General features: G+C 42.5%; 1 protein-coding gene across 5 annotated transcripts in view; it reads right to left on the bottom strand.

The window, feature by feature from the left end:
* Positions 1-19067, bottom strand: part of YTHDC1 (YTH N6-methyladenosine RNA binding protein C1) — a 35594-nt gene that overhangs the window by 1969 nt on the left and 14558 nt on the right. For 2 of the 5 annotated variants that reach the window (XM_066574384.1, XM_066574387.1), the window contains 11 exons: positions 18894-18947; positions 14039-14133; positions 12538-12646; positions 11628-11745; positions 10911-10995; positions 9282-9448; positions 4872-4951; positions 1606-1642; positions 1494-1536; positions 982-1041; positions 291-425 (listed from right to left, as the gene is read on the bottom strand). In XM_066574384.1, coding sequence (XP_066430481.1) covers positions 291-425; positions 982-1041; positions 1494-1536; positions 1606-1642; positions 4872-4951; positions 9282-9448; positions 10911-10995; positions 11628-11745; positions 12538-12646; positions 14039-14133; positions 18894-18947 — 983 coding nt within the window. The remainder of the gene's footprint in view (positions 1-290; positions 426-981; positions 1042-1493; positions 1537-1605; positions 1643-4871; positions 4952-9281; positions 9449-10910; positions 10996-11627; positions 11746-12537; positions 12647-14038; positions 14134-18893; positions 18948-19067) is intronic. The other 3 variants (XM_066574385.1, XM_066574388.1, XM_066574389.1) reach the window with 2 other exon arrangements.

Raw genomic sequence — 19067 nt, 5'->3', positions numbered from 1 at the left:
ATAATCTGTGCTGCGGATGTGCCGGCCGGCGCACATGCACAGTGCAGATTATGCCGTGCTGTCGCTAGGCGAGGATGCGGATCCCACGACCTTTCTGCAATGATGAATAAGTACACCAAAACAAAAAGTGTGCAGTCGATCAGCTCATACCAAAATCTTAACCGCTTATCAAAAATCAAGACAGTCAAACCCATTTAATAAAGAAAAAAAGGGAATAAGGCACAAAGTAGGCTGGTCCTTACAGTTCAAGAAAAAAACATCATAAAAATATACACAAATGAGTAACTTACAACCCGCTTATCCCGGTAACGTGTGTCATGCTGAACTGGATGGTGACCTGAGAACTGTGGATGTGTTTGAGGAGGGGGAGCATGATGTTGGTAATAAGCATGATGTGGAGGTTGTTCCATTGCAGGATATGGAGGCTGAAAGGAAAGAGGAGGGTAAAGAATTACATTCAACAAACCCTAGACATGTTCATAAAGATTTGGCATATATTCTACATATATCTAAATGTAAACTACAGTCTTAGGGCAGGCCTATATGAGCGTAGTTTAAAGCGCATTACGTGTGCATAAATGCGCGGTGAATGGAGTCAATGAAAGCACACCGAATGAACCATTCACACTCATTCATTGGGCATATTAAGAGAACAGCATGTTCTATTTTACTGCATATTACACACAATAAAACCTTACTGGTCTCTACGGGCGTGTAATAAACGCTGCAGATACGCAATCACATTTCATATGTGCAGCGTTAATACGCAATGTCGCTAAGCATCAGAGTGGGAAATAAAAAAAAAGAGAAGTCAGACTTCACATGACATGTGTGAGGTACGCCATCATGCCATACGCCAACGTATGCGTCAAGGTTTGGATAATTTTTGGTTTACTGTTCTTGTGAATAAGCAATTCTATGCATGTGTGGGCATATATGGAAAGTTACTTGTAAAGTATCAAGATAGAAAACTATACCAACCATTCCCTGCCAAGGTGGAGGTGGCCCCATATGGAACTCTCTCATGTAGTCGTTGTATGACTGTGGGGAGAAAGAGAATTTTACTTCAATCAAAAGTGACAAAACTGCAGACATGGCAGTCAGGTTTGTGCTGAGAGAAGCCTTTGAAACAATGACTAAAAATAAGAGAATGAATAGTCAAAAAACTGTGCTTCTGGTACAAACCCAGTAACAAGACCAGACCATGTCCGCAAATCTGCATGTTATATATTTATAGTGGATTTCATCTCAGTACATTGGAAAAAGGGGATAATCTGTTATGGAAGTTTGCAAGAAAACAAAAAAACAGCACCGCTGGTAGAGGTCAATGAAGAAAATTCTAAGACCAGCGGATGAGATTCATAAACAGATATCCAACCCGCCTGCTAATGTATTCTGCTGCAAGTGTGACGTGCACAAAGCTACAGCGTTTGTCGTAGCGGACCCGACGCTTATGCTGAGATTATCTGAGATTAGCCATGATTTATACTTACTCCATTTAAAAACACATCTCTGCGAACCCCGGTAAACCTTCTGCTGAAAGAGGAAGAGAGAATTAGACTCAATATTGGAGTTTTCTCAGGAAAATCGAGAGATGGTATTTACCTGTCCGCTTCTTGGAAGCGAGGATCCTTGACAAACCCTGTGTGCAGAGAAACATCCATGTTGACCATGTAGATTACGTGTTCTTTTAACATTAAGCTAAAGCAATCATATATTAAACCTGATCACATTTCAGAAATGTTTAAAGTAATTCGATAACGCAATCTCATGCAGACAGACGCAGTTGGACCGCGTGAAAACTCATGCGGTAAACAAATTGCGGCATGTCTTATTTCTGTGTGAGCCTCGCAGAGGCCCACACAGGAACATCACAGCTGACGCGCCGGCTGTGCACTGCGCATGTGCAGCTGTAAGCCAGCCGGCACATCGCAGTGTGGAGAAGACGCTGGACGGGCGAGTATAAACTCAATACCGGTGCACAGGTCACACGGCACAGGATCCGACCCAGCCCTGTGCAGGCGGCCTTAGGCCGCCTGCACACGGGCGGAAATCCCGCGGGATTTCCGCCACTGAAAGCCTGCATAGGAGTGCATTACAATACGCACTCCTATGCAGACGGCCGCGGTTTGGCCACGCGAAATGCGGCTCAGCAAACAAACCGCGGCATGTCCTATTTTTGTGTGGGGCTCACAGAGCCTCGCACAGAAATGTTACTCACCCGGCCGCCGGCTCCGATCTGCACATGCGCCGGCTGCCGGCACATGAAAGAGCCGGGGCCGCCGGGCGCAGGTGAGTACACGCTCGTCTCGTCTCTGCAGCCGCTCGGGTCGGGTCCCGCGGCGAGAATTCTCGCCGCCGGATCCGACCCGCTCGTCTGCAGGCGGCCTTAAACAGCAAGAACGAAAAATAAACAAACAATGTTAATAAAAGATAATACGTACCCCGAGCTTTATAACGTCTCCACATTCATTTTGCATTTATAATGCCACAGTCCGACAGTGTCTAATCAGCGCTGACAGTAGTTTAGGGTGGCTTCACATCTGCATCGGTAATTCTGCTTTCTTGCGCCGTTCGTGGACTACGAAAGGGAAACCCCCTGGCCAAACAGCCCCAGTGACTAAAATGGGGTCTGTTCACATTCCGCTCAGCTTTTTGCTGGAAGAAAAAGCGCTGTATGCAGCGCTTTTGCTTCCGGTATTTTGTGCCGCATCCGCGATGGAACCTTTGGTTGGAGGTTCCAGGGCAGATGTGAAACCACCCTTACTGTACTTCTTATTGCCCTCAGTTGTGTTACCCTCTAATGCCAACAATTATCTAATACCACCTATTTTGATGTGTTAATTTAATGGCCATCAGGGAATTTATATACTTCGTATTCCCACTCAAAAATGCTGTATAACATGACAAACTGACAACCATCTATGGTAAAAAACAAAACAAAAAAGTCATAATGCAAACCACAACAGATCCTGATGACCCTACATCCACAGGACTAGACAAATCTCTGGTCAGGTAGCAAACACACCCAAAGGTCCAAGTATTTTGTAAGTCTATGAATGTACTTACTGTTTGGCTAATAGAAAAGTCAAGCTGCGTCCTGCAGTGGTCCTACTCTTTCCTTATGGGCTGTTTACACATAACGATAATTACTCAAATTCGTACAAACGAACAAATTTGAGCAGTAATCATGTCGTATAAATGCAGAAAAATAGCGCTCAGCCTTTACAGTCAGCATAAAACCATCGCTGGATCGCAGGCTTGTCGATCTGTGTAAAGCCCTGATCCAGCGGTGAAGTCTTTACGTGTAAATGCTCTGCATGAGCGCTGACGACCCTGGCGGTAACATCAGCACTAGAGATGAGCGAGCGTAGTCGCCAAGGACAAATAATCGAGCAACTACTGTCTTTTGAGTACCTGCCCGCTTGTAAAAGATTCGGGTGCCGGCGGGGGTGAGCGGTGTGTTGTGGGAGTGAGCAGGAAAAGGGCAAGACTCTCTCTCGTATTTGTCCTTAGCGAGTATGCTTGCTCATCTCTGATCGGCACTCATTTACCAGACTGTTGGACCGTGTGAACGGGCCATTAGAAAGTGTACATTAAATTCTCGTGTTTTATTTTCTGGTTGTAGATTTTTTTTATTTTATGCACATTAGTTATCTTGCCTGACCTGACCAGCATTTAGACATATGGCCTTCTGGCCATTGAGACAGTGGATAGGAACTGACCCAAAGACTTCAGCAGATTGTTCTGTGCATGTTGTGAGACACGTGCAGAGATCATTGCTCATTGCGTAGGGAGGGGGAATAGATATGTTGTGATCTATCTATTATGAGTGGTGGCACGTGTGTTTATTTATTTTATATATATATATATATATATATATATATATATATATATATATATATATATATATATATATATATATATATATATATATATATATATCTCAATAACACCTTTCACTGTAGTCCTGCCTGTAAATGTGGTCACTCCTGAAAAGTTGTCTCCACAGACTAGGTGCTAGACTGTTATTAGGCTTGGCTGTCAACATGCAAAACTACAGGACTTTAGGATTTTATTTAAAAACATTGACAAAATGTAAAAAAAAAAATAAAAAAAAAATTAAAAGTTAAAAATGTTTTTGATTCATGCAATAGGCCATTTGCTGATGTCAAGAGTGGCCATACACAAGTGTATATACTTATCAGCAGATCTGGCTGATCATCTAATGTGATTGGGGAACTCTTGACTGTACCCCAACCATAAATGTCGAGATTGGGCAGTTAGACAGATTGGGCAATCGTTTTATGATCAGGTATTAACTGCTCTGGCAGCAGCTCACTCCCCTCTCTACGTTCAGAATAGATGCGGCTAATGGCCCCACTTACACTAAAGATCAACACTCAAATTTTGTCCAAATGAACGTATTTGAGCAATAATTGTTTAGTGTAAATGCAAAAAAAAAAAAAAAGGAGAAGAATAGCTTATTAGTCGTTCGCGGGTTATCACGAAAAACTATCACTGGCTTCTCCTTGTGTGTAAACGCACATAGAAGGTGACGCACTGAGCTAGAAGCCAGCGATGTCTTTCAGTCTAAACACTTTGCATGAACGCCAACATCCTCCGCTGCGTCAGCACTTGTGTAGTCAGCCTGTGTGCACATATACAGGTGTGTTAGGAGAGATAGCGGTTGGCATTGGTCTGACAGTTCTCCAACACGTATGGCCATCCCAACTTCAGTAGTCTATCCACCCCTGAGCTAGTGATTGGAGTACAAAGATAAAGCAAGCAATCCTTCAACAACCATCGAGTGGAATTGTTTTTGACGAGAGTTTGTCTTAAGAGCCGCTTAAATAGCAAAACATATTAACCTTGTCGCTGGTGAAACTCGGGGGCATAGTCAACTCTTGGTTTCTTTCTGTTATGAATATCATAATCTTCAGGCCGACGCCTATATGAATTAAATGTAAGAATTAAAGAGAAAACTAGGTGAAATTCCTTTTCTTTTAAAAGTACATACCTGGAAAAAGCCAGTCTGAGGTAACGTCATAATGCCAAAAAACGGGCTGACATTTTATACAGGCTGCAGCAGATCACCTAAATAACCCAGTATTACTGCGCTTCATGCTAACAGTGAGTCACCCTGCAATCATATGCACAGACTTACCCAACAGGACGAGCAGAAAGGAAAGACATTTCATTTGTAAAGCGGCTCATACATACAGAAACAGTGCGATCCTTGGATTGGCGCGCACAGACGTACAGGCATAATATACAGCCGGCAAGATGAGCAGGATGGGAAAACAACATTTCCAAGTTATGTTTTTCATTCTACCTCTTGTCACTGTATACAGACAGAAGAATTGCTACTAAGGCCAAATGTGTAGATTTGCTTAAAAGCCTTGGAGAACTATCTACAACCAACAGCTGCTTTTCTGCAGTGGTTATGTACCATGGTGTATAGAGGTCATCTGGTTTTTTTTTTACGTAAAGGCCCATTTACACGGGACCATTATTGCTTAAAATTCAAACTAATTTGAGCAATAATCGTTCAGTGTAAATGCAAAAAAGAGTTTACTATTAGTTCTTGCTGACTGTCAGCAAAAAAAACAGCTAGATCACGGCTTCTCGCTGCGTGTAAAGGTGAAGCGCTGAGCGAGAAGCCTGCGATCCAGCGGTTAACTCTGCCTGTCTAAACGCTCTGCACGAGTGCCAACAACCTCAGTCGTGACGTCAGCGCTCGTGCAGTCATTTAGACAACTGTTGCCCCATACATGGGACTTAAGTCCTTAAAAAGTGGTTGTTTTGCACTTTGCAAATAGAGTAGACTTACATAGTCTAGCCTAGCACTCTGTCAATGACCCGGTAAAAATAGGTGGTCTTAAAGAGGTCACGTCGGCTCACCTGGCATGTCTGTTGTAGTAAAACCTTGTAGCCTCATGAAACAATGCAGGATCATTTTTCCTTAAAACGGTGCTGTTCCTTTGTCCACACATTTCGAGTATGAGCAATGGGAAGAGTTACACAGACTGACCGTGTGCAATCAGCGCTGACTGCGTTCAGAGTGGTTTAACATCTGCACTCGGGTTCCGCTTTCCTTTGGGGAGCAGGAAAGGGGAATCTCAGCAGCTGGACGGCTCTGTCTCAGGACCGAATGGATCTCACTGACTTTAATGGGGTCCGTTCAGTTTCCGCTCTGCTGCTCGGCTTTTGGACGGAAAAGGAAAGGCTGCATGCAATTCTAACAGATGTAAAACCGACCAGCCTCAGACCGTGTATGGACACCCTGCTGACAGGTGGAATGATACCCAGCTGTCATTTGAGTTTGAGAATTTTAGGAACAAAGGCGGGGCTCACACGGTCGCCCGGTTAAACTCCGCATGTGAAGGGGGAAGTGGGGGGGGTGGGGGTAGGGAAGAAAACAAAATGCTTTTGCCTACGAATGAACAACGTATTTTACGCATGCTGTCCTGCGCTGGCCTTCTGAGTCTTTTTTAAATTTTTTTTTTTACTATACTCATGTTTCCAAGCAACATAAGTCAAAAACACCGTATATATGCAATTTAATTGCGTATGTGCTACATGCCGACTGCAATCCCAGAAAATAAGGCTGTATGCTCGTATCACGCGGTAAAATAGAACAGGCTGCGTTCTTTTTTATGGCGCATAATATGTAATAAATATACGCCAATGTGAATTAAACAATGATTGAAGCAATTCACTGTGTATTATGTGCGCGGAATACGCAATTCAAATACAATCGTAAGCGTCCGGTCAAAGTCACAGCAAAATTCAGCGTTCTAGGAAAAGTTGATCCAGCATGGTTATTTCGGAGGGAAATTACTAAAACAGATGTCAGGAGAGTTAAAGGGTCATCATAAAAGTAGATATGTGGGCCTATAGGACCTAAAACAAAAATCACAATGTTTAAGGAAGCTCTAGTCGCATTTAAAAAGAAAAATGAAATCATCCTTTGGCATCTACTTCGTCATCAATGGAGTCCAACATGTGCCGACTTACTGCAGATGAAGGGTGCTAACAGAAAAAAACAAAACTATACTGTAAATGGTTAATTAGCAAGCCCTTTAGGCCCCTTGCACATGGGTGGAAATTCCGTGGCGAAATTTCCCACAGAATTTCTGCCCGTGCCCGCTGCCATAGGATTGCATGCACGCAATCCTAGGTAGATGGCTGCGATTTGCCCGTGTGACAATACACCGGCAAATGCTCCATTTCTGTGCGGGTCTTGCAGAGGCCCGCATAGAAATGTCACTCCCAGCACGGTGGCCCAGCTCTGCGCATGCGCCAACCGGGTGGCAGCCGGCACATCACAGAGCTGTTGCCGCGGGAGCAGGCGAGTGCCGCCCTGGTCCCTGCAGGGGCTCGGGTCGGGTCCCGCCACGATAATTCTCGCAGGGGATCTGACTCGGCCGCCTACAGGTGGCCTTAGGCTAAATATTTTTTCACCTGTGAAGTATAATCAAGTTTGACATCAATGTGTCTTTTTGAAAATGACAAACTTGAACATATACTAGACTATCAAAACTACAACCAAGTGTTCCCTTATGTGCATTTTCATTAATAGCCCAGATAACAATTGCAGAATAACTAATCATTCCAACTCTGCAGTATTTGATACATCTTAAATTAAAAAAAAAGCAGTTTAAAGACAATGGAAAAACTACACAAACATTTGTATATAAAAACACAAAATTAGAGGTGAAAACTTTCTAAAGCTGCTCAGATAAATGATCCCTCCTACTAAACTGCCAGGTGAAACGTTATATTCTGAACAAGAAGCACAGCAGTTGCACATAAAGCAAAAATAAGATAGCAAAAAAAATAAAAGCTGGTGTAAAGAGGGAACATACCGCATTCTTGTAGAGTGCATTTATGACCGGTATAAAATATTGCAACAGTTCATACAGAAGTCCACTAAGGTTTGTAAGCTGAAAGCCGCACATATACAAGGCGGACCTGAGAAGGTGTAGTGGTGGTGTTACAATATATTTTGCAGTCCATTGCAAAACTGGAGTAAAAAAAAAAAAAGATCACATCTATGAACTTTTGTGTAATGGTCACCTCAGCTTACAACTTCTTTGTGCTCAGTCCATATAAAGCAAAAAATGGGGAAAAAGTAAAAAAAGGAAAAGAAATGAAATAGGGGCTGTCAGGTTTCCTCCTACCTAAATCGGTGGTGTCCTTTTTTTTTTAGGTTGAAAGAAATGGGGGGAAGTGGAGCTGGCTCTCTACCTACCACCCACAGTAAGACCAACACATCCAGTCTTTAGGAGAAACCCGTTAGCATTATCTTTATGCAATTAGCCTATATAGGGGAAAAGTGATTGGCTGAAGGGCTTTTTAAGCATCAGTTCTTTGAAAGCCTTCTCCAATTCTGTAACCATGTTACACCCCTTTTTTTTTTCCTGGTACAGGTTGTTAAGTTCATAAAGCAGTGAGAAATAACCATGTCGATCCACGACACATTTAAAGTCCATAGGTAATGCCAGCATCTGGATGCGATGTACAGACACAAGCAACAGCCACACTTTCTGGTTTGTTGCCGGGTCTCCAAAGTGCAACTTGCTCCCCCTTTCCACAGAACCTAAACCGGTTTCAGGAACTCAGCAAGATGTATTCACTGCGGGATTATTTAGAGATCACATTTTTCAATCTGCTTCTAAAACACATCATGGTGAAGCCATATGGAAATAGTCCCAACAAGGCTCCTCTTGAAAACATAGCAACATTTTTTTTTTTTTTTTTTTTTAAGCTTTATCTCCCCCATAGGGAGGTGGCATCTTCTGCAACACCATTATTGATCCAATATAAAAGTCCCATATCTGATAGGGGATATCCTTGGTAATACCTGAAAGAAAAGGCTTTTAACAAGAAATTAACATACTTTCTTTTGGGAAATAGATGTAATTCCTCAAACTTGATTCTACCTAAACATTCAGAAATGTTGCCGCTTGGCTTACTCCTCTGCATTTTAAAGCTCTAGTCTATTCTAGTCTAAAATATCTGCTCTTCGTGCCTTTTTGGTAACCATCCCTGCAAGGTCTTGACAATCGTAATGCAAAAATGAGGTTTGGGGGGAGAATGGGTGGGGCAGGAGAAATGGGACCAAAATGAAATCCTCAATGAAGCCACAAACTCTTCCATGCAGCTTGATGTGAGGATTTTTTGCTCTTCATCACTGGCACCGACATGTGTGCTGTGTTGTCCGTCATGTTACTCCAGCACAAGTGCCTACTATCAGTCCAAAGAACGTTTCTAACCTTCCCACTTCTCGTGTTGCTTCTCGGCGCGAGGGACGACCTCGTGATCGGGGCTGAGAATGCGTTCTTCTCTTGTGCCTCATTTTGTGAATGACTTGATACAAGTCAATCCTTTCATCCGTTGGGAACAAAAGGCAAAGTTGGGTTGCACAATCTGGTTCAATTTCCTGCAAATAAGACATTTACGTTATTAAAACATTATACACAAAAAAGCAAAAAACACATTTTGCTATAGGACAGGTAAAGGCTGAATTCAGGTTTTCCATCTCTCTGCTCCGTATTTGGAGGAAGAGAGAAGCTGAAGAGGTAAAACAAACTGGTTTCAATGGGTTCACAAAAAAAAACAAAAAAAAAAAAAACTTTTCAATTTGCTTTAGTTTTTTTTTACTGGGGGGGAAACAAAAATACCCCCCCACAAGCAAACTGAAGCCCGGAGCAAAAAGATAGAAACCCTGAACTATGCCCTAGTACAGATGTAAATTCACCCAGGCTGATTTTTACCAATATTTGCATAATAAAGTTTTCAATCATTCAAAACTCCAGTATATTCCATAATATATATGGTGCCATTTTGGACCACAAATATGATGTGCTTTAAGCAGTGCTTACAACCAGCTGTCTCCGATGACTGTGGTCCACATAGGAGGGTAGATATTAATCACAATGGCTATCCTGTTGGTGAAGAGCAATCATCCTTTTATATCTGTATGGCAGAACGCATCAATCAAAAATGAGAAATTATGTTTGTGCTCTCCTATAAACCCCTCAGTGTTCGTTCCCATGAGCGAGTCTCCCACAGCGCTGTACGCATTACAGCTCATAAGCTCCGCCGTCAGAGACCGCGTACAGGCTGCAATTAGCACTGTGCGTGCCCGGGAATCTGACGTCACGGATGTGCGCGGTGTGATTTTTTTTTTCAAAATTCCCCGCTCTGTTCAGAGCAGGGATGCGTACAATACTGCGGAAAGTAGAGGGTAGCCGGCGATAGGATGAGGAGAGTGTGCTTTTTAGGTTTGCACAATAGGCTGAGCACTTTAGTTTTTTTTGCCCTCCAACCCCTTTAAAGTTTTTCAATGCATTATATGGCACAATAAAAAAAAAAAAAAAAAAAGCACCTTCATGACTATATTGTGACAGAGTGACTGCGACGAGCCATTAAGAAAAGTCATACGACCATAAGTGATCAGGTGAGTAGGGAGTCAGTAAAAAATGAAAAAGGAGGGTGGAGCAAGACCCAGTGAGTACAAAGTGTTTCCAATGATGGGGTATTTTTTTTCTCCCCTGCCCTCCTGCACATACAGGACCTCTGACACATCCAATACACCTTTGGAATCGTGTCACCCCCAGGCATCCTGTTGTCCTATCCAGCCGAACTGACGAAGGGGTTCATCCCTGAAAAGCGTATTCTATTGCTGGCTTTTAATTTGTGAAAAAATAAAAAAAGTGCTTTCCCCATCACACATTGGACCTTGATCTACATCTTCTAGTAGCTTAGAGGGTTGCGCCTCCATACCAGTTTTTTTCACATCCTTTTTGCAGGCGAGTAGAGGACAGTCTTGTTTGCTACACACAATGAAAATATGATTATGTATAGGTCCAAAGTAAAATATTATGGAAACGTCATCTAACCTGACCATCTCGTCCAATTTTCACTGGCTTATGTTCATTCCATGGGTTGGCCAAATGAGTAGACTTTGTAAATGGCAGTTCTCTCCTATTCGAAAAAGGCGAAGAAGCAATCAAAGAGAAAATGGGGGAAAAAACACAAACCATCAGTTAACAGTATAGAAAACAGTTGAAAACATCTTCGCTGTTCTTGTCACTTAAAAACGCCTTAACTTAGAATCATTTTAGAATTCTGACGAGCGTCTTCAATGGTAAAGAATTAAAAAAAACAAAAATGCCAGACTTACCATTTTCTCTGATATTCTAGAAAATGAACTCACTTGTACCCCAAATTACTAGGACTTTGGGCGATTCAGGATAACAGAGTTTAGCAGCACTTTTAACTATGGTGGGTCGGGCAAACAACGGAGTTGAGAAGCATTTTTAACTGTGCTGGACCAGATAGCGAGAGATTAAAGGGAGGAGTCTTACTTTATTCAAGAACTAAAGCATCATCATACTACCACGCTCCAGACTCAGGCTGGCTGGAGTAATAAAATGGTTATAGAAATTATTTAATTCTAGTTCAATCATCTTTTAACTTTCCATTTTATGAGTTTTTTTTTTTTACATAATAGAAAGAAAAGAGGAACAACAGAAAAAGAAAACCAAAAAAAAAGGAGGAAAACCTCAAAAACAAAGAATGAGGAGTGGAGGAATGAATCGATAATCTGAGCATACCTGCAAATCCAATCTATCTTGAAGACCCCACCAAGCATCTTTGCACTCATCCCCGCAGGAAGAACCCAGTGTATTGGTGATCCACCATGGTGAGATTCAGAAGACAGCCGGGCAAATCCTGGGAAGAAAACACATACAAATTGTAGTGCAAGTTTTCACTTGTTGCTCCGTTTCTCTGCAGACACCTTTCTGTAAATGTCACAGTTTGTACATTAAAAAAAAAAAAAAAAGTAAACCCCAACAGTAGTAAACTACAACTGCAGCATCCCGACATTGGTTTCAGGCACAGCTTAACAGGAAAGGACCTATGGCTTAAAAGAGGGGGTTGTGCGGCAAGTAGGTAACTTAAAAAACACAAAGGGGCTATATGCCCCTGCCTCTCCGTCTTTGCTAACTTCTGGGGGCAGAGTGGTCATGTGCCAGTCTAAAGGCCCATTTACATGTCCCTGCATCCCTGCGCTCCCGTACAGGAGCTAGCACAGCTGGCTTGCACACAGAGCGGCCAGCAGGGGCGCGGGGCAGTGCAGCAGACTTCTCTCCTCTCGCTCCACCGCCCCTCTCCATTCACATAACACAGCTGCCGTTTGCTACTGAACGGAGACTGTTTAAACTGCACGATGAGCGATAAACTTCATCGCTCATCTTTTATGCTGCAAGTTCTTTGCAGTGGCAAAAATGCGGTTTTAAAAGGCCTTTAAGATCTCATTTAGTCATTCTGAAATCACAGAATTATATTTTAAATGGGTAGTAAGAGGCCAGAGCTGCATCAAACTGTCCTGCGAGAACCTAGTAGCAAATATGGACAAGGTTTGTCTTATTGCAGCCACAGCAATATAATGTATTGGCATTGCAAAAAAAAAAGGGGGTATGGAACCTGGCCACAAAGCCGGCAGCACTCCAAAAGGCTTACCTTGAAATTTTCCACTCTCTTTAACGGAGAAGACCAAAATTACACTCCTTGCAGTACTGAATGCCATATTCAATTTTTTCTCATTGACTGGTAAGGTTGACCAAACACCCTGCATTAAAATGTAAAAAAAAAAGTTACAATACAATGCTTTTGTTGTCCAAAACTGCTATAAAAAGGACTTTTCCCTGGCAGAAGGGGGAAAAAAAGGAAGAGCCCATACTTAACTTTTAACCCTTTGCAATCCAATTTTGGATTCAGGGTTTCCTAGAGGGCTTTCTCTTTCTGATATTATACAATGGCGCCATCTGCTGGCTAGAGCCAGTACTGCGGTATTGGACATGCTGGAGAGGCCCCCGGTAACAGAGCGGCCAGTAATCTACAGTAAGAATACCCTGCCGGACGTCTTCCGACATCAGAGCTGTACAGCCTTCAATCAGAATGTCTTTAGACGTCAGACAGTGGATTGGAAAGGGTTAAGTCTCCTACTAGACAGCTAGTTTATGAAGCTGATCTGGATTTACTTTGCTGAAGGTTGAACACTTTAGCCAATCACTGACAGCAGTGGTGCCAGTACCTATGGCATATGGCCACTGCACCAGTGGTGTTGGAGCAACAGGGAACTTAGGGCTCATTCACACGACCGTATAGGTAAAACGCTGCATGGGCCACACAGCGTTTTACCGGTCTGTGTGAGGGCTGATGAGCCGGCAGAGAATCGTCTACCGCTGCGTATGGCATCATGCGTGGCCGTGTGACTTGTGTCTTTTTTGCTTTTTAATTCCCCACTCCTAGCGGGGTTGCATATCTATTGTCCCCAATATGCAATATAATGCGTATGGACAGCATTGCAGATTTCTTGTGCATATCTACATGTAGTGTTCATAGGCTAATGTGAATTATCAATGAAATTCCATGTCACGTGGCCGTGCACAGTGCGTGTAATACGCGCCAAAACCACGGTCATGTGAACGAGCACTTAAAGTGCAAGTGCTGGACTTTTCCTCTTGTGTTATCGCATATGCAACTCGTTTTAAAGAATGGAAATGCTTTCCTCTAACCCTTTCAAGACCAGAGAATTTTTGTTTTTCCATCCTTCTCTTTCAAGGCCCAGAATTATTTTTCCATTGAAAAATCTGCAGTTTTTTTTTTTGTTAAAGTATGCACATTTTTTTCTTTTTAACTCCTGCTTTCCCGCGGCACAGCACAAATACAGCTGCGGGAGCTGTCCGTGCGAGAAAACCGCACGAAATGGAGCATGTGGCGGGTGATTCCCCGCAAGTGCGATCTGCGCACCAGGGGGAAAAAAAATTACATCTGCAGGTATTTAATTACCTGTGGGTGTCCAATGATTCCCTATGGGTGCGGATCGCGTGTGCAGGACACCAGCATGGTTTTACTAATTCTATTTTGCCCGTGGACATTGGGGCTATTATTTTAAAAAGTGCCGCTACACACAATCCCAAGAATTTAAAAAAAAAAACAAACAAAAAAAATAATTTACCTTTGCTTTAGCCAATGAAACATTTTCATGATTGTTGCTTTTAATAAGGAAAAATCGAGCATCCTGGAGAATGTACCTAATTTTATTTACTCGTTCTGAAAAATAGAAAACAAACAGAAAAGTGAAAAGGACATGGTAGCAATTCACACATTAGACTTCGCTTAATACTCCAGGCAAAATGGAGACGTTTTTCTACTTCGTGCATGACACGGATTCGGCCTATGCAGTAACTTTAGAGATCCTGTAGTAAGCACCCCACAGGGCTTCAGCTCTGCCCAGACTGTCCCTATATTACTCAAGCACAAAGACAATAATTCTAGGACATTGGGGACAATAGTTTCTCTGGCCATCTTGGACGCACTTACGCAGCAAAGTTAAGCTGCGGGCAACCTAGGTGTTCACATCACCTCCGGCACAGATCCAGCAAAGAGTCCTAGAAAAAAATAGTACAGCATGCAGCGCCATTTAGGCCGGAAAGCGGGCAGACCCTATTGCCAATGGGGTGCAGCATGTGCTTAATTTGACAAATCTAGTATTTTTTGCTGCTCAGCTCCAAGGACGGAGCTAAACAACAGAAATCAGGTGGGGGACACAGATACAAGTGTCAGTGTGCCTTTACTCTTAGGCTTCATTCATACAGTATTACAAATCTTAAATAACATTGGGTTTTTCTGACGTAGTTCCAACAACTAAATCTGCAACATGAAGCAAAAGTCGAGCATCGGAGTTCTGCTATAGACGTTCCTGAAGATCTGCATGCATATCTAGCGCCAGTCAATGGGTAAAGTCTGCATACTGACGCAGAATGGATTTTAAAATCCAATTTAGGTAGCAATCAATAGAATGCTAAAATAGTGCAGAATACGTGTAAAATTTGTGTAAACAGGGCTTTTAGATTTATCACAAGGGGTATCTTGGCACCTATTGATTGCCATTCTCAATGGAGTTTTGTTTTTTTTGATTGCATGGACATAAAAAATAAAAACACACCCCGATGCAGGCCAGAATAAAACATTGTACAATGCTGTATATCTGACAGCTTGGTTACTTTTCATTCATTGAAGAAAAAAAAAAATGAATGATAAGACTACAGATGACTGAGCAATAGAGGCCCCTTTCTAGAAAGCATGGTCGGTAAATCGCTTAATTATTAAACCTTATCTAATTTGCTAACGGATGCAAGCCGTCAGATATCACAGCTTCTCACAAGAGCCGCATACAGAAACACAAACGTTGGTAATCTAAACTATCAGCACCTCTGTGACCAGTAGGGTGGGGCCTAAGCTCTTAAATATTCCACTCTTACAGGCAATGCCAGTAACATCTAGATTTTTAACCAATTAGAAAATTCAAAAAGAAGCGAGGGGAAAAATTTTTTTAAAAAAATGAATATTTATCTGCATCTGGCTCTGATGCCTAGGCTCTCCATGCCTATGGAGGCAGCCATCCTGCCGCACAGCATTAAGTGAGGTTTTATTACAGCATCATGGCCGCACCCCGGTACACAGCAGGGGGCCCACTGATTTCTATGGGAGAGTCTTGGGAATAGGCTTTTTAACGCATTGAGAATAGATTTTTACTAGATTAAGATACTTTTCTGTGACAAGTTAGTGTAAATGCCCACGGACGAATGTGCACCACGTTTCCCGCAGTGAAAATATGCGTGTGAATTCTGCAGTGACGAGGTTCCACTGAAACTAATAGCTTTCTGCCTGCCAACGCACACATGCCGATTTCCGCCATGGGAAAAAAAACCTGCAGCATGTTCTATTTTACCGTGGATTTCGACAGCGGGAGGGCTCCATTGATAACAAGGAATGGAGACCACGGAAATCTCCTGTGGGCATACTCCACATCACTTATGGGCATGAGCCCTTAAAATCTGCTACATCTGTACAAGTGTTTGTAATCCTGCCTGCGATAATGTGTTAGCTGCTGAGAAGTTCTCTCTACCGAACCAGAAGTGTCACACGGACTTCAGGCCCCTTTACAGGGTCCAACGGGAATCTGAGCAATCCGTGGAAATGCCCAGACTGAGCGATGAGTGAGAATTAGTTTGCCTCTCGTTCGTCGTTCAGTTTTCTGCATTCATCTATGTATGGCTGTCTACTGTAAATGAAGGTGGGCTGGAATGACCCCGGCCCGCTCCTCCTCCTCCATTTATTGAGCGATGCACGATCCCTGTGAAAAGCACAGCAACAATTATCGCTGAGACGATCTGCATCCAACAGGTCATCCGGTGTAAAAGGGCCCCCCCTAGCGGTCAATGTGAAAACTGCAAGATTTTACGAGAAATGTGAATTAAACAAGCTGTTTTCTGATGATATTCCTTTTAAGTTAAATTACATTTACACTGGAAGCAAATTACAAGTTCTATTAGAAGATTCCTATTCTAATGCCACAGCGGTGCCTTTTAGTGCATTTTCACATGCTGAGAATTCAGTCACAGACATTTTTGGTACAATGAAACCTGCAGAATACGCTAAAATATCTGCCGGAAAATAAGGCAATCGATTCGTGAAATCGCACAAGTAGGATGAAAAAACGGTGTGGATATAGGCCCAATGTCCACGGGCAAATTTGAATAGCCGGACACAGCATTATCGTAGCGTGCTCCATTTTACCGCGGATTCCGCGCTGATGGGCCCCATTGATCTCTATGAAAGCGAGAGATCTGCAAAGCTTTTGCAATTCAATTGTGGATGCATTGCAGATTTGTAGGCAGATACCTTTCTGGTTGCTCGGAGACCAAGCAGGGGGGTTGGGGGAGACAGACACTTTGGGCTTCAGATTTTCATTTTTTTCCCCCTGCGCGGATGATCCGCAGTGCATTTGTGCAGGGAATTTTAAAAAAAAATTTTAATTAATTTAACATCGCAACCACGATCGCCAGCAAGACCCTCACCAATCAGACTTATCACGTATACATGGGATGGGTGATGAGTTAATTCTCGTAAAGCCCTTTAAAAGGCACATGGATTGCGTCTGCTGAGAACAGCGCAAGTGTGTAATTCAGTGCACTTTTCAAATTGATGATTGTTAACGGCCATGTAATTATGTGGTATTTGATAAAGCTTTCAGACGCGCTGCAGTATTTTAGTCTTAGGGATATTCCCAGCTTGGCCAGTCATGGCAGATACGGCAATCCCCCTCTGTGCATAGCAGCCGGAAGTCCAGAAACCGCTAAGTGACCTGTGCTACAATGTTTCTGTAGCTCCCATATAAGTGAATGGGACTTCCAGAAACCATATAGTAGAACAAGCTATGCAGTTTCCATAACTACCACTTACTTCTATGGGTGTTATGTGGATAGCGCAGAGCAGCTCACTTAGCTTTTTTAGTATTCCAGACCACTGCATACAATCGGGCTCTGTTCTTGAGGTAGGTGTGCATCCCAAAAGTGAGGACTGCCTCTAGTAGTTCTTTGTGGCATATCACATAACAGGACAAGATAGGAATACACTTCTGAAGGATATTGCTCTCCACGGAGATCGCACAATAGGTCCTGGTCACATACTCAATGCCAAGCAGCTGTATCACCATTTCCTCAATAAGGCCCCCTTCACGAGAGCGTATGAGTATTTGCACATGTCTGAGCGATGCGTACGTACAGAGTGAATGAAGTATTTTTGCGTGTGCATTGGTGTATTTTACTGTACTTTGTGCCCACAAGGCATGTTTGTGTGCGGCAAAAGCAGCACCGATTGACATTACCAATTAGTCTTATGAGTTCCAGATGTGTGAAACACTAATTAGGCAGGAAAAAACATCTAGCATATTTTACACGCGTTTGTGAATCCCCATTGACTTCTATGGGGACTTTTGCTGTGCAAATACACAGGAAAATACAGCATGCTGCATTTTTTTTTTGCACAGCCGAAATGTGCATGTGAAGGTACCCATTGGGTTCTATTCACCGCATATTGCGCACACAAATACGCTTGTGTGAAAGCCAGCCTTATAGTGACTGCTTCCATGGAAAAAGACTTGCGGAGGGTAAATTCCCATCTCCCAATAAGTTTTTCTGCTTTGTATCTAGAGCATGGAGTAGGTAACTTGACTACAGAATTCGTCTAACCAAACTACCACCAAGTCAGCACCGTTTCAAAATTCCTGATCGACTGTAAAGCCTTGAGAGAGAAAAACTGACAGACACTAAGACACGTAGGAACGGCAATAAGTACACCGATATCAGAGTATATGAACCATTACTGGCCTGTGAAGAATAGACACTACTGTTATCGGGGTCCTCATTACTTTTACTGTTATCGGGGGTCCTCATTACTTTTACTACATGTATCTTATTGTGTCCAATTTTAAAGCAAATGTTTCCTTTCATTACTTATAGATGATCAGTCACAGTTTTTTGTTTTTTTTTTTTTAAATGAGAACAGCCGAAAATTAGCAGTCCATGAAATAGTTTGACCCATAGGAGCTAGTGTGCTTCTCATGCCATTAGATATTAAGCCTCGTTAGCGCACATAAACAATTCAGAAATCACAATGTCATGGAAACCCCTCTCCTGTCAATGCTACACAGGAGTGGTGCTGCGGATTTTATTTCACTTTAGTACACGTTTTCTGCTGCTTCCCAGAAAATGCATTAAAAACATACAGGAACCATGAAGGAAAAACGTATCTACAGATTTCCGTGAGGCGGCTGCTCTTTGAATGCAGATATTCACATATTTCGATCTCTAAAAAGTAGAGATTTATTTCCAAGGGTAATATGATAAGTTTTAAAATACAACATTGTTGCTAAATGTAAATCCTCCACTTAGTATAACATTGACAAGCCTTTGAGGGGGGAAAAGAATTAGGCAAAAAAAAAGAAGAAAAAAAAATGTAAAGGATACCTTTTCGAACATCGCGAACAGAGGAGGACAATTTTTCATGCTTCTTTTCTGAACCTGCGTTTAGTCAAAGTACATGTATTCAGATTGCGCCTTCAGACAAAAATATACATTTTTCAAAACAGCTGTTTTCAAATGCTACAAAAATAAATGCATCAAATCGGTTTTTGTTTCTCT

The sequence above is a fragment of the Eleutherodactylus coqui genome, chromosome 7 (assembly GCF_035609145.1).
Source record: "Eleutherodactylus coqui strain aEleCoq1 chromosome 7, aEleCoq1.hap1, whole genome shotgun sequence".
Lineage (NCBI taxonomy): Eukaryota > Metazoa > Chordata > Amphibia > Anura > Eleutherodactylidae > Eleutherodactylus > Eleutherodactylus coqui.
This window is presented reverse-complemented; position numbering and strand designations above follow the sequence as displayed.